The 16,061-nt window shown below is 38.9% G+C and overlaps 1 protein-coding gene across 1 annotated transcript in view; it reads left to right on the top strand.

Moving 5' to 3' along the window:
- METAP1 (methionyl aminopeptidase 1) overlaps positions 1–16,061 on the top strand; it is a 67,319-nt gene that overhangs the window by 22,492 nt on the left and 28,766 nt on the right. The window contains exon 2 of the mRNA XM_045995074.1: positions 12,222–12,273. Within this exon, the coding sequence (XP_045851030.1) occupies positions 12,222–12,273 (52 nt within the window). The remainder of the gene's footprint in view (positions 1–12,221; positions 12,274–16,061) is intronic.

Raw genomic sequence — 16,061 nt, 5'->3', positions numbered from 1 at the left:
TCCTTTGTTTTCCTTGAGTCTAGTAAGTCTTCTAGAGTAAGCAGGCAGTTTTTTCATTTTTGTCCTCTTCATTTGAAAATGAAGAAGAAAGCACTTGCTTATAGCATAACAGGAGGGTTTAAGAAACCATATTGTATAACATGCTGGCTATGTTTGTTCATTTTTATTATTTAGAAGTAGCGTTTTACCAACATGACGAATTAATAATCTAGTGTAGTGACTTATTAACATTTAGTAACTTTTCACTGGTACGATTTAGAAGTTCTTAAGTTCATTCTGCTCATGTGAAGTTCTTTCTGGGAGCTGCTGATCCATCAGGATGGTTAACTTCTATTCAGTGTTGTCTGGATGCTGAGTATTTTTCTGTGTGTATGTTTTAATTCCATGAAAATCTCTGAGATATTTTATTACCATATCCCTTGTTGTTGTTGTTAAAATAAAGGTAATACGTGTTAGTTGTAGAGAATTCGAAGTGAGTGCTGCCTTCCCCCAAATTTGTCTCTTATTCCTTTGGAGTAATCACTGTTAACAACAGGTTGCTCTGTATTCCAAGAAGTTCTCAAGGTACGTAATCCATCTCTTAATGAACATCTTTATTCAACAGAATTCAATAAGAAACACTGTGTTTTCCTGTCTGTACTTAATAACATGGGTTACTATAGTTTCTAATAAAGAAATAATTTTGGTAAGAGAATTAGCATACTTACAATAATATAAGCTCTGTGAATAAAAACATCTAACATTGTAAAATGTTTGTAAAATGGTAATGTAATTCTGCTTGGGACCAGTCTCATATTTTTTCCTTTGATTTTTGTCCTTTTGCCAATTCTTAGTATATACTGAGAAATTCTTCATGTTCTTCATATTTATATTTGTAAAAATCTTAAGCTAAAATTTTTTATTTAGCCTTTTCTCCAAAATCTGTCCCCCTTTACCTTGATCTCATCTGCTTCTTCCTCTTTCTCCTCTATCCTGCTAGATTGTTTTCGTTTCTCTTCACATTTACTGATTTACTATACAGAATACAACTCAGGGACAGCCAAACGGAAAATATGCACAGGGCATGGTGTTGCAGTGGGGAGGCAGTGGTGCAGACCGATATCTTACCCCTTTTATCTCCTTTACCAAGCTGATTCTCCTCCTTGCCCTGCCCTGTGAGCCCTGTAGCTGTGCAGAGAGTGGACTTTGGAACCAGAAAACCCTGTATTTATAGTCCAGCTTTACCACTCAATAGTTGTTTGAACTGGCTCAAATTATTTTGACTTTAGTTTGTAGGAAAGGTTTAAATAACTTCTCCATCTGTAAAATGGGAATATTAATATCCAGTTCCTAGGATTCATGTGACATGTGAATGAGGTGATGCATCCAAGATGCCCGACACAAGAAAGGCTCTCAACACATGGTGGTTCCCATTAATCAATGTCGGACGGAGGCTCCACGGGTTTTTATTCTTAATGGAAGGTGATGTCCTGCTAACCCACCTTGATGGGAACCTTCCTCTAAGATATTTGCCACCTGGTCCTTTTTATTCATTAAGAAGATGGCAGGAGTATTTATATATATATATATTTTTTAAAGATTTTATTTATTTATTTGACAGACAGATCACAAGCAGGCAGAGAGAGAGGAAGGGAAGCAGGCTCCCTGCCGAGCAGAGAGCCCGATGTGGGGTTCGATCCCAGGACCCTGGGATCATGACCTGAGCCGAAGGCAGAGGCTTTAACCCACTGAGCCACTCAGGCGCCCCTATATTTTTGAGACATTATCTGTAGGCCAGTGCTGATAAGGGTTGGCAGTAATAGTGAAATGGCAGGTAGACAGGAACGGGAAGAAAGGGCAGTAAGGAAAACCTGAATTAAAATATCCAGCAATACACAGTGAGAGATATAAAATGCCTACATCTTTGCAAAACAAATATTACCAAGTTGTATTGCATAGTATAAAAAAGAATAACCCACCATAGTCAACTAGTTTGTTTCAGGGAGTTAGAAATCATGAAATAATTGGAAAAGCTATTAATATAATAATACATTAAGTCATTATATCAAATACAAAAAAATTTCCTCCTATAGATGCTAAAGATGCATTTGGTGATATTCACCATCAGCCCCTAATTAATTTTAGAGTAGAAATAGGAAAAATTATTTCCTTAACATAAGAAAAAGTGTAAGATTCCTCCAATTCTATTCTTCTTTTTCAAAATTGAGCAGTTCTAGTTTGTTTGCATTTTTATATAAATTTTAGAATCATACTTTCTTATATCTAAAAAAAAATCCCAGTTGAGATTGCTTAAAACTTATAAATGAATTTGGGGAGAATTGACATCTTTCTGACATTTAGTTTTCCACTCCAGGCACACAAGATGTCTCTGTATTTATTTAGATCTTCTTTGATTTATCATTGTTTCTTAGTTTTCAGCATATAGTTGCTGTACCTGTTTTGTTACATTTATGCTCTTTATTTAATTTGGGGAGGAGTAATTGTAAATAGTATTGCTTTTGTGTCATGTTCCAATTATATATTGCCAGTATATAGAAAAACAGTTGACTTTTGTGTGTTGACCTTGTATTTGTGACTTTGCTAACCTGATATTTTAGTTCTGGGAGTTTTTCCTTTGTATTTTTATATAGATACTTATGTCATCTTTGAATGGGGACAGTTTTCTTTCTTTTCTTTTTCTGTCTCTATGGCTTTTATATATATATTTTTTATTGCCTTGTTGAATTGTAAGACTTCCAGTGTAATGTTGAATTAGGAATGTTGAGAGTGGACATCCTTGTCTGGTTCCTGATCTTAGGGAGAAAGCGTTTTGTCTTCCTTCCACAATTAAATATGGCATCTGTAGACTTCTGGTAGATGATTTTTTTTTTTTTTTAAAGATTTTTCATTTATTTGGAAGAGAGAAGCAGAAAGAGTGAGAACATGAGTGGGAGGGGTGGAGAGGCAGAGGGAGAGGGAGAAGCAGGCTCCCCGCTGAGCAGGGAGCCCGATGTGGGGCTGGATCCCAAGCCCCTGAGATTATGACCTGAGCCGGAGGCAGATGCTTTACTGGCTGAGCCACCCAGGAGCACCAAGGTGCTCCTGATACATGATTTTTAGAAAGCTGAAATGCTCTCCTAATTTACTGGGAGTTTTTATTATGAATGAATGTTAATTTTTCTTCCAACTGTATTGTCATTTTTCTCTTTCACTTTCACTTTTCTCTTTCACTTTCATCGCTTTTGCTTTATGTACTTTAAAGCTCTGTTGTTAGACATGTACGATTTAGATTGTGATATATCATCTTAGTTGACTTTTTTTTTAATCATAATGTAATTTCCCTCTTTGCTGTCAGTAATTCCTTATTGTCACATTTGTCCCTGAGTCTCTGTTCGTTAAAAATAAATCTTTTCCATGTCCAAATGGGATAATTTCTTTTGATCTTTTAGTTCACTGACTCTTTCCTCTGTCATCTCCATTATGCTCTTGGATCCACGCAGTTAGTTTTTTATTTTGGCTGCTGTATTTTTCACTTCTAAAATTTCCATGTGATTTTTTTTTTATGTCTATTTTTCATTGCAAAGATTTTCTCTTTTTCCACTGGTATTAAGAATGCCCTCATTGGTTGTTGGAGCATTTTAATAATACCTGCTTCTAGGTCTTTGTCAGTTAATGGCAATTTTCATGTCATCTTGGTATTGGTGTCTGTTGTTTCATTTCCTTTGTGAGTTGAAATTTTTACGGTTCTTTATATGTCAAATAATTTTAGATTGTATCCTGGAGATTTTGAATATTATGAGATCTTGAGTCTTGTTTAAATCCTGTGGAGAATGTTGATATTTTTGTTTTAGCAGACTCCTGATCTGGGTTAGATTCTGGCTGCGAGTTCTAACCTTTCTGACCCAGTGCTTGGTCTGAGACTTGGATTAGTTCTGTTCTCACAAGCATCAGTGTATTGTATTATGAACAGCTCTATGGGGTCCCTTTCTGGAACTCCTTCGTAGTACTTTCTGGTTTCTTGGGAATTCTCTTTGTTGGTTCTCTGGCCAGAAATCTTTGGTTTAGTTACCTGCTTTGCTGCATACTTTATGACTGCTTGTGTCTGGGGCTATATGGCAAGAAGGCAGACAGTAGAAAGTGGGGTTTGGTCCACCCTCTGTGGACTCCAGCTTCACTGATTAGAGAAGGAAAATGCCTCTTCCTCAGAATTTTGGCTCCTGCAGGCTCATAGGTGGCTACCTCGGGATCACTTGGGGTCTGGGGTGTCAGAGGATAAAGAGAGAGGAGAAGGTGGTATCTGTGCTCTTTGAGCACTGTTAATTCCCTCTTCTGGTCTTTGAGCCAGAATTAGAGCATTTTTCTCTGGGAGCACTGTGTGTTTGTGCCAGGTGGTCGCTTCTCTGGTGCCGCTGAAGATACGTGGGGTCGGCTAGGATGCTGATCTCATCACCAACTCAGTGGAACTTCAAATTTTGGTCTTCCCTAATCTGCCTGCTACTGTTTGCTCTTCAGAATTCTTAAATAACTGTTCCATGCATTCTGTTCAGGTTTTATGGTTGGACTAAATAAATATTCTGACTTTTGCCTCCTTTGCACTGTGGCTACTGGTGTCGCTGATCAATGCTTTATTTTTTATATGTATTTTTAAAAAAGACCTGACTTTTTAAGGGTTGCCATTATGTCTGCATAGCTTAGAATTCTGCCAGAGATTGATCCCTGGTTGTACTCGGATGCCATGAGCCAGGAGTCTTGGTTCTCTCTGATGGTCGGTGTGGTGGGAGCAGGTTTGAACTTCAGGTTACATACCCTCCCCAACAGTGCAGCGTCTGTGGGCAGTCATGATGCTAAAAAGATACAAAGCTCATAGTAATGACTAGTTGCATCATTGCCCATCGGTTTTCATAAGCCGAGACTTTGGGCCAGGATTGACACACGTTAAAGACAGATATTTAGGTGCTTCATCTTTTCAAGTTTAAAATTTAAATTGCTTCAAAAATTAACAAAATTGATGATACTTAGAATTGAGCACTGCACAGTTGTTTTCCCTACATAGTAGTTGAGGGAACCAGGACTTGTCGTACAGCTAGTAAGTGACCAAACTAGGATACAAGTCTGTCTGACTTCCGAGTCCATGATTTTTAGCCACTAGCCGTTTTTGAAAAGGAGTGTTTTAGGAAATCTTGTGGGTTTTGAGTTGTCCCTACTTATAAACCCTTCAGGAATTAATGAAGTATCCTTAGTAATAAGTAGTTAATGTTAAAGTATTTTTTTGTTTTGTTTTTTAGTATTAAAAATTAGGTGAATATGCTAAATTTTTGGTAACATTTTAAATGCTTCTTTAAAGAAATGATGTCTTCCCCCTCCCTTTCTTGTTTAAATTAGTATGTATCCCCTGCCCCCCATTTAAACTGGTATGTAAACTTATGTGTTCTCTAAATGAATCAGTTGGGATAGAGATTTTTTTTTAACTTAAGGAAATGTGTGTCAGCTTCTGTGAGGGTAAAAAAAGATCCTGGGTGATACAGAAATATTTTGTTCACATAACCTATTTAGAAAAGTTTTATAAATAGGTTGTATCAGAGTGCCAACTATATAAAGGCAGATTTTTTTTTTTTTTTAAAGTAGGCTCTACACCCAACTTGGGGCTTGACCTCATGACCCGAGATCAAGAGTTGCATGCTCTGATGACTGAGCTAGATAGGTACCCACTAAAGGCAGATCTTATTTTGCAGTTTTGATATGCATGAATTTAGTTAGCATAGTTTAGTTAAGTGAAACCAGTCTCCCAGCAACATGAAGTACATACTTTGCAGAGAGCTCTTTAGTCCTAGGATCATTGTGTAAATCACAGGTGTGCACCTTGATCAGTGACCAATCCCTCCTTTCTTTCAGAACCTATCAATGACTGGCCATTGTGCAACTCTTACTTGTTTTTCTTCCAGACAGCCAAGTCCGTGGTTGTGTTGCTTTGTTTGCCAGTGATGACTTCTGTGATGTTTTACAAAAATGGATAATCGAAAGAGGGGATTTGCCAACAAAGATAGAAAGTGCAGCAAAGAAATGGTAAATGATCATGCCGGAAGTGAAATCTAAATCCAGAAAGGGGTTTATAAAAGAAATAGCCGACCACGGGAAAGTTGGCATTGCTCACCATTCTAGAAACTCTAGACGTGCAGCCAGAGCAACTCTGTGGAGTCAACTTGTTGAAATAAATGAGGAAAATGGTTGTGATGAAAAGAATAGCAATGTTGCAGGGGAAATAATACCAACAAAAACTTTAATGGAACTCTCAGAGGTATTGACAGTACAAATGATAAAATTTGGAAGTTGTTCCATACCTAGAAAAGAGTAGGACAATTTGCCAATCATAAAAAAGATGCTCACTCCGTTTCATGAGTTATACAATGGGAAGAAAGCAAACATTCAAACTGGTCTTGGTAAGTTTTTAAATAAATAAATAAAATGCTCTAATTCTCAGTGGTATGGTGTACTAATAAATAAACATGAGTTTTATTTTCTCCCCCAATACTCTGTGTATTTATAACTGACAGAGTTTTGGATGTCGTATCAAAAAATTTTAGAGGTCATGGAACAATTGTAATTTCCCTTTGATTATGAAGATTACTTTGTACAGTTACAGCTTGCATGGTCGTTTTTATGGTTCTGCACTACTGTGCAAAGTAAGGACTAACTACCTGTGTTAAAAACCAGTTGTTGGGGCACCTGGGTGGGTTGGTTGGTTAAGTGTCCAGCTCTTGGTTTCGGTTCAGGTCGTGATCTTGGGGACCTGGGATCGAGCCCTCCCCCCTTTCTCTGGAAGCCTATTGGATTTTCTCTTATCGCACTATTACGAAATTTCATATTGCATTCCTTGGGCAAGTTGAGTTTTATCTTTTGGGGGTCTTTTCAGTCTGGAAATGCCTGTCTTTCAGTTATGGGGAACTTTGAATTTATTTCTTTGATCTCCCCTCTCCCTTTTCTTTCTGAAACTTTTATTATTCAGGTATTAGACTTGTTGGTTTCTTCTTTTTTTCCTATATGTATATATATTTTTTTAAAAGATTTTATTTATTTATTTATTTGACAGAGAAAGCAAGAGAGCACAAGCAGGCAGAGCAGCAGAGTGACAGGGAGAAGCAGGCTCCCCACTGGGCAGGGAGCCCGATGCGGGACTCGATCCTAGGCGCCTGGGATCATGATCCGAGCTGACGGCTGAGCCACCCAGGCACCCCGCCCCCCTTTTTAATAAGTAATCTCTATACCCATTGTGAGGCTGTAACTTATAACCCTGAGATCAAGATTCCCATGCTCTACTGACTGAGCCAGCCAGGTGCCCCAGACTTCATTGGTTTCAAATCCTTTTTTTCAAAAACACCATCTCTTTGTTTTCAACTTTTTGTCATTTGCTTTACTTTAGGGGGGGAGATTAACTTTGAGATAATCATTTCTACTGTCACAAGTTTTTAAGAACTTGTAGTCTCTTCATAATTACTTAAAATATGGAATCCTAGGCTAATGGAGCTGAAGAGTATCTGAAAGTCATCTTTTGATAACCCTGCTCTGTTCAGAAGTCTCTTCTCTATTCCTGACATATTTTCTTTTCATTTTTTGGTGGTCTCCTGCCTTTTTTATATCCTGATTTTAATGATGGCAGGAAAAGGGTTAGCCAGGTTGAGGATACAAACTGTGCTGGTGCTTACCTAACAAGTGGAGTACCTTCGGATTTTGGAAAGGTGGGTGTATTTGACAGGGCAAAAAATCTGACCTTGATTTTTCTCAGGGAAGACTGTTTCTTGCAGTGCTGCAGTGTTGACTGTATCAGTACCTAGGAGACGTGTAAGCCACTTCAGCCGTACATCGTTCTCATTGACAGACAGTCAGTTGATTTATTCTAAGCTGTCCTACTGAAGATGAATTCAGAATTGGACCCAGCGCACTTAGTATGCAGATGGTTTGCCTGGTATTAAGGGGACACTGGAGTCAAGGCCTGGAACTGAAGAACAGCAGTGGTATACCAGGCATGCAGCCCTGGTGGCATTTTGCCTCTGGACCTGGCTGACTCTTAGATTGGAGTTCCAGGATGCACCCTGAATGCCTGTCTCCACTCCTTTCTTCCCCATCCCTGAACTTTTCCTTGTTGACAACCTTACTGCCATGAATATCTCTGCTATCAGGTAGGCTGGACGAAGGAAAAACAAGTGAAACTCTATAATCTGTCTCATCACCTTTGCCAGTCTAACCCATGATGATGAGTAGTGTGGAAAGGGGAGGAAGAGTAGGGGTTGAAATGGCTGACTGAAGTTTCTTAAAATAAGTCATGTGCCTTTGTTGATCCCATTTAAAAATCACTGTGCGTAATTGGGAGTTGACTTCATGAATAAGTACATGTAAGCAGGAAAAGCTTCAAGAAAACTATTATTAGTCCTTCACCCTCAGTGCCCTCATTGGAGTCATTCTTTAGGTGTATGCCCTGGTGTCTTGTTATTTACTGCCTTAGTTTCCTGTGGCTGCTGTAACAAACTGCCACTGACAGAGTGCCTGAAACAACAGCAATGTATTCTTTCACAGTTGGAGAGGTAGGAAGTCCAAAGTCAGTTTCACTGAACCAAAATCAAGGTGATGGCAGGGCGGTGCTCCCTCCAGAGGCTCTACCACATCACTCCAATCTCTACCCTTCTGGCCATATTACTTCCTTTTTGTGTGTGTGAGCCTCCCGCTGCCTCCCTGTTCTAAGGACACTCATGATGATGGCATTTAGGACCTACCAGGATAATCTCCCTATCATAAGACCCTTAATTGAATCACATATGCAAAAATACCCTTTTTCAAACTAAGGTGACATTTACAGTTTCCAGGGATTAGAACCTGGTGTCTTTGGGTGGCCATTATTCAACCTGCTATAGTTGTTACAGCCACCTTCATCCAGGGCCCCTTTCCCCTACCCCCACCCCCACCCCATCCCCTGCCTTTTAGTCTTATGAAATAGGTGAGTGATTGATTTGTTTATGTCACTGTTCTTCGAGCTTTTGTTTCTCATAATCTAATGCAATTTCTAACCAATACATCTTCCAAAACTAAAGGTGTAGAGTTTTTTTTTTTTAATGATGAGGAGTCTGGAGGTGTGGATATTTTGAGACTGGAACAGCAGTTCCACAAAGTCATCAGGGACCCTGGCTTCTTGGGGTGCCCTCACTACTTTGTGGATAGAAGACTGCTGCTTTACCTCAGCCAGCGTCTCTGGGTTTGAAGCAGGGAAAGGCAAAGAGAAAATAGGTGCCTCTTTTCTAAAAAGCTTTCCAGAGGCCTCACCTGATAATTGGGCTCACATGTTGGCCAGACTAGGTCACGAGGCCTCTTGTATCATCCAGGAGGCTGGAATTTTTCCCAGGGTCCATTACAGTTCTGCTGTTGCAGCGTTCTTTGGTGTCCAGGAGAGGGGAGAAAGGCTATGGAGTAGGCAGCTTGCGGTTGGTCCTGGAAGGTGATGGAAGGTTTACATTTCCATCTGCAACCAGAAGAAGGCTTTGTGTATATGATCACATTAATTTTTGTTCATTCTTTAACAAAAACCAAGAAAACCTGTTCAATGCCAGGCATAGTGATAAGCACTGGGATGTCAGGGGCTTCCATATTTTGATACTTGCTATGTGCTAGAAACTTTTTTAACTACTTTCCCATGAGTTATTTAAAGGTTCTCCTTTAATCTGCTATATTATCTTCCCTAGACGTATCAGCCCCACTTTATAGGTATGGCAGTTGAGGCTCCATGAAAATGGTTAGTAGTTATCATTTCCTAGATTTAAAGATAAAATTTTATTTATTTTTTCAGATTTACTTATTTATTTTGAGAGGGAGCAAGAGAGTGAGCACAAGTTGGGGGAGAGGCAGAGAGAGAGGGAGAGAGAGAATCTTAAGCAGGCTCCACGCCCAGTGTAGAGTCTCTGACGCAGGGCTCAATCCCATGACCCTGAGATCATGACCAGAGCTGAAACGGGGAGTTAGAGGCTCAACTGACTGAGCCACCCAGGTGCCCCCTTAAAGATATAATTCTAGAGCTTATAGTGGTAGAGCTTAATTGCATACATGTTTTCTAGTTCTGAGTTTGGTACTAAATAGATGCTTTGAATTGAATATAAACTCTCCACACACACCTATACCTACTCATCCACACACAGAAGCAGTGAGAAAGCATGATCTTAGGTAATCCTGGGTTTGTGTTCTCATTCTGCCTGGTGTGATTCCGTTATGTGACAGACAAGTTATTTAGCTGTTTGTGCTTCAGTTTTGTCATGTGTAAAATGGGGATAATGCTATCTGCCTTGCAGGATTTTTCTGAGGATGAAATGAGATACAGGTATATAGTGCACATAGTAAATGGTAATTATTTATTATGGTTGTCTTTATATTATAGTTTAATACTGACTTTACCTTTCTTTTCTTAGGCTGAATAGATGTAGTACTGAAGAAGTCACTTACTCCTGTTTCAGTTCTTGGGACTTTTCAGTTAATTACAATACCTCTTATGGCAGAATCATAGATAAATATGTGTGTGTATGTTTCAACCAGTTTCCTGTAACTCCAGGGTGGAGAAAAACTGACCTTTTTGCTGGTTGTGAGGGTTTTTGCAGTTTGACAGCAGATAGGGATAACTATTTTCCCTCCTGTATTAGTTTTCTATAGCTGCCATCCCAAATTACCACAAACTTGGTAGCTTAAGACAACACAAACTTGTTTTCTCACAGTTCAGTAGGGTAGAAGTCTGCATAGGTCTCAGGGCTAAAGTCAGGTGTTGGCAGGTTGGCAGCCTTTCTGGACGCTTTGAAAACTGTTACTTGAGCATCGTAGTTTCTAGAGGCTAGTGTCTTGGCTCATGGCCCCTTCCTCCATCTTCACTCCCAGCAATGTAACTTCTCTCCAACCCTACCTCCCGTCATTCCTTCTCTGATGACTCCGTGCCTCCCTCTTCCTTAAGGTCAGCTTATTAGCAACTTTAATTCTCTTTTACCTTAGTTGTAACCCAACACATTGACAGGTTCTGTGAATTAGGACATGGCCATTCCTGGGGGTTCCGTTATTCTGCCAACCACATCCCCCTTAGTTTTAGCTTCAAAATTGAAAAAAATCCTTGAATGTACATTTGTACATTTTTGTACATTTGAAGTTTTGGGGTTTAACGTTGCAATAGGAGGTAATAGGTTTTCTTAACCTAACAGTTGGCCTGCCATGGAGGATACAGGGAGAGAAAAGGGGAAGTCGTGAAGATTCTGGCCCTGGAGGAGGAAACTAACCCCTCAGCCTTTGGATGAACCTCAGGGGAGAGTAGCTTTAGCATCACTGGTGTACTGTGGTTTGATTACTATATAGTCCTAGGGGTGCTTTCTTTTTTTTTCTTAGCTTTTTAAAAAATCCATTACTTACTCTTTTATATTGCAAAGTCAAAACATTTGTAGGATTTTGTGAATTTTCTTCGTATCGATAATGATTTGTTTGAATAATTTTAAATCCTTTGAAGGAAATACCATAAAAATGAAAGCATGCTTAAGTTCTGTATCTGGTTGAATTAATTTTTTTTTAATTTATTACTTGAGTTGATTATTCGAATTCAATTTATTACTCGAGTTCATTTTCCCAAGACAGCACTTCCTACTGGCATCTGAAATATGTCACGTGAACTTTTTTTCTTAAGTGAAAAGTTGAGTCTTCCTGGTCATTGATCTCTTCTGCTCAAAGTACTCACGGAAGCTCCACTGTGTGCTAACTACTGTGATTGGCTCTGGGGATGTGGGGGTAATCTTGACATAGTCCCTTCCCTCACTGAACTTACCATGTAGGGCTGTCATCATGGAGAAAACAAAGAGGAGGGTATAGCTAGCCAGGAATCAAACTACTGTAAATAATGGAAAAATCTGCAAAATTTGTATAGTATACAATTGATTAATTGGGTTATGGTTCTTTTCAAATACTTCAAAATAATTTGATGACATAAAATTGAAATGTAACTGTGACTGCTATTTATAATATAGGCTAATGTTTCTACTTATTTGAAGTACTGTAAGTTTAGGTTCCTTTTTGAAGTGAATTTTTAAATAGGTATCAGCATTTCTTAAGCCTTCCCAAATACTGGATGTAGTAAAGTCACAGATTTTGACTTGCGCAAAGTGTCCGGTGTCTATTTTTTACATACAGTATTCCTTAAAATGTCTCTGAAGGCCTGACACTAATTTTCATTTTTGCTTTTTCAGGAATGTTTTAAAGGAAGTTGGGCAACTCACAAGTTACTGCATAAGAAAGCAAGTAAGTAAAATCTTATATCTCTGTACCATTTGTCTTAGAAATGACTTTCATGCAGAAGACTAGAAATATTCCAGTTCTGAAAGTGTATATTTGTATTCTTAAAATTTTTAAAATTTTTTTAAATTTAATTTTATTTTTTCAGTGTTCCAAGATTCATTGCTTATGCACCACACCCAGTGCTCCATGCAATTCCTGCTCTCCTTAATACCACCACCAGGTTCACCCATCCCCCCACCCACTGCTCCTCCAAAACCCTCAGGTTGTTTCTAAGAGTCCACAGTCTCTCATGGTTCGTCTCCCCCTGATTTCCCCCAACTCACTTCTCCTCTCCATCTCCAGTGTCTTCCGTGTTATTCCTTATGCTCCACAAATAAGCAAAACTATATGATAATTGACTTTCTCTGCTTGACTTATTTCACTCAGCATAATCTGTTCCGGTCCCATTCATGTTGATACAAAAGTTGGGTATTCATCCTTTCTGATGGAGGCGTAATATTCCATTGTATATGTAGACCATATCTTCTTTATCCATTTGTCTGTTGAAGGATGTCTTCGCTCTTTCAACAGTTGGGCGATTGTGGCCATTGCTGCTATGAACATTGATGTACAGGTGGCCCTTCCTTCTACTACATCTGTATCTTTGGGGTAAATACCCAGTAGTGCAGTTGCAGGGTCATAGGGTAGTTCCTTTTTTATTTTTTGAGGCATCTCCACACTGTTTTCCAAAGTGGCAACACCAACTTGCATTCCCACCAGTAGTATAAAAGAGTTCCCCTTTCTCCACATCCTCTCCAACATTTGTTGTTTCCTGTCCTGTTAATCTTTGCCATTCTAACTGTTTTGATTTGAATCTCCCTGATGGCTAGTGATGATGAACATTTTTTCATGTGTCTGTTAGCCATTTGTATGTCTTCTTTGGAGAAGTGTCTGTTCAGGTCTTCTGCCCATTTTTATATCAGTTTTTTGAGTGTTGGGTTTGAGGAGTTCTTTATATATCTTGGATATCAGCCCTTTGTCTGTAGTGTCATTTGCAAATATCTTCTCCCATTCTGTGGGTTGCCTCTTTGTTTTGTTGACTGTTTCCTTTGCTGTGCGAAGCTTTTTATCTTGAGGAAGTCCCAAAGTTCATTTTTGCTTTTGTTTCCTTTGCCTCCACGTGTCTTGAAAGAAGTCTTCCAGTTCTGAAAGTGTATATTTGAATTTCTGAAGGTGTAATCCCAAGAGCGAGAATTAGGACATGTTTTAAAATTTTGTATTCTTTGTGTTTTGTAATCATGGAAATAAAATGTGGCTGAGCAATCTTTTTGTTAATCTTGTATATAACACAAAAACATGAGGTGGTTGTTAGGATAGATGGATCTTTCTTGAGCAGTACCTGAGAATGTCCTAATTTTCTGGCACCCGCTTTCCTTTGCTAGAAGTGTTTTGCGTGTTGTAGGCAGTGGTACTTGAGCTGTCTGGCTTTTAAATTTAGCCAGATCTCTTGTTTTTGTTTCATTTTCAAAATTTATTACTTTGGTTTTTTGGTGTTTTAATACTCTTATTTGCAGCTGAATATTCGATTTTTCTTTCTTAAAGTTACTTTCTGAGACACCACAAAGTGAAACTCTTAGCTATTGCTGTCAGCCTCATGGATCTATTACCATTTCACGTGACTTTTCCTGCTTTGGCTACTCACTCATCCTGTAAATTCATTTCGTCAGTGTACTGTCTTAAGGGCTTAAGACAATTCATTGCAGTTACCTGAAAATTGACCAGGGCTTTCTGGTCTTAAAACATTGCCATCTTGATGGATGAAGGCTTGGCAGACAACTCATGGTTCTTGGTATAAAGTTTCTGTTTTGACCTACTGATCTTGTTCTTTTTAATTCATTAAATTATGTATTTTTTTAAGGAATTTGCTGGTTTAATAAACATAGATTATTTTGTATGTATCTATCTTAAAATCTCATTGAGGTCAGTTTAACCACCATTTGAAGGAAAGGGAAATAAAAATGTAAAGACAATTTCTGTGGTTTTGTAAAATGAAGTCTACATTGAATGGAACTGCTAGGTTATTGTGGGAGGAAATGTGGTTAGAGATGAGGAAGAAGGATTGCGAATAAATGAGAGTTTAACAAAGCATAAATAACAGGATTCGTTACCTCAGATCAAAGTATAGAGTTTGGTTTAAATGCCATTTAACTTTATTCAGTCATACACTAAGTACTGTATTTCTAATGTGTTAATCTTTTTTAGAGCTCTTTGACCAGTTACTAATATTTTATATCCAGGAAGTTAAAAAGTGTAGGGAAGTGAAGGGTTGAGGTGAAAGAGAATGTTAGCAAAACAGCTTAGAATGGGTCTCTACCCCAGGCGTTTGCTAATATATCGAAGTGTGCATCTATCTCTTTCTTTCTTTTTAAGATTTTATTTATTTGAGAGAGAGAGAACAAGAATGAGTGGAGGAAGGGGCAGAGGGTGAGGGAGAAGCAGGCTCCTTGCTGGCTGGGAATCCTACATGGGGCAGGATCCCAGGATGCTGGGATCATGACTTGGACCGAAGACATACGCTTAACTGACTGAGCCACCCAGGTGCCCCACGTGTGTGTCTTTCTTTAATACTGGATTCCTACAGGAAATGAAGAGCCATTACAACCTACACTTCAAGAGAATTCAACAGCTAATATACCCTAAGTAAAAAGATCGTAATTATTATGCTTTAGACTAAAGCTATTTGTATTTTCCTCATTGCTCTAGTGTTTACTATGGTGTCATCTTTTAGGTGGTGCCCTCTTGGATCTTTGGGGATGGTTTTCTTAGTGGGTGAGCACTGTCTTGAGCCCTTTGGGCTGTGCTGGATAGAGACAGCCCTCAGCTGGCAAGCCCTGTATCTTTCATATCCTATTAAATTGACCCTGACTACACCCACTGGGGAGGACAGTCCTAGAGGAGGAAATGGTGTGGGGAGGGTTGGTATCTAGGGCTAAGAGGAGTATCTGGAAAGGGATCAGTAGAAAAGAATGTTGGGCTGGCAAGGAACTAGGCATATCTTATTCCAAGAAACAATAGTGAGAGAACATGTAGCATGCAGTTCATTTTGTGAAGATGTTATACCCAGCCTTTTTCTTTTTAAGATTTTCTTTCTTTATTTGAGAGAGACAGATGTAGTGAGAGAGAGCAGGAGCAGGGAAGAGAAGGAGAAGCAGGCCTCTCGCTGAGCAGGGAGCCCGATGCAGGAATAGATCCTAGACCCTGGGAGCATGACTTGAGCTGAAGACAGATGCTAAACTGACTGAGCCACCCAGGCATCCCTCTTTTTCTTAAAATTGTAATGTGTACTGATCTGTAATTAAGATTGCCTGATTTATATTTATATTGGTGCAGGATATTAGTCTGTCATTTGCTTTTAATATTTTTGCCTAGTTTTGGCATGAGAGTAATCCTGGACTCATGAAATGGAAAATGTTCCCTCCTCTTTTCTTTTCTAGAAGAGACTGTGTAGAATTGGTATTATTTCTTCTGTAAATATTTAGTAGAATTTACCAGTGAAGCCATCTGGACCTGGAGTTGTTTTTCAGAAGCTAATCAGGCCTTAGGAAAATTTCAAGTGTGAGTTAAAGAAATGACTCAAGGGCAGAATTTACTTTTCATGTAGAAGAAGACCGGTTAGATTGCAGAGCCCTTAAAGGCACATAGTGTTGATGGTTGCTGGGCACATAATACCAACACGTGTCTCCTGTCAGAATGCACACAGTAGCATTGGCTTTTAGTCTGACCTGTAAAAGTTGTAAATAATAATACAGTAG

This window comes from Meles meles, chromosome 2 (genome assembly GCF_922984935.1).
Source record: "Meles meles chromosome 2, mMelMel3.1 paternal haplotype, whole genome shotgun sequence".
Classification (NCBI taxonomy): domain Eukaryota; kingdom Metazoa; phylum Chordata; class Mammalia; order Carnivora; family Mustelidae; genus Meles; species Meles meles.
This window is presented reverse-complemented; position numbering and strand designations above follow the sequence as displayed.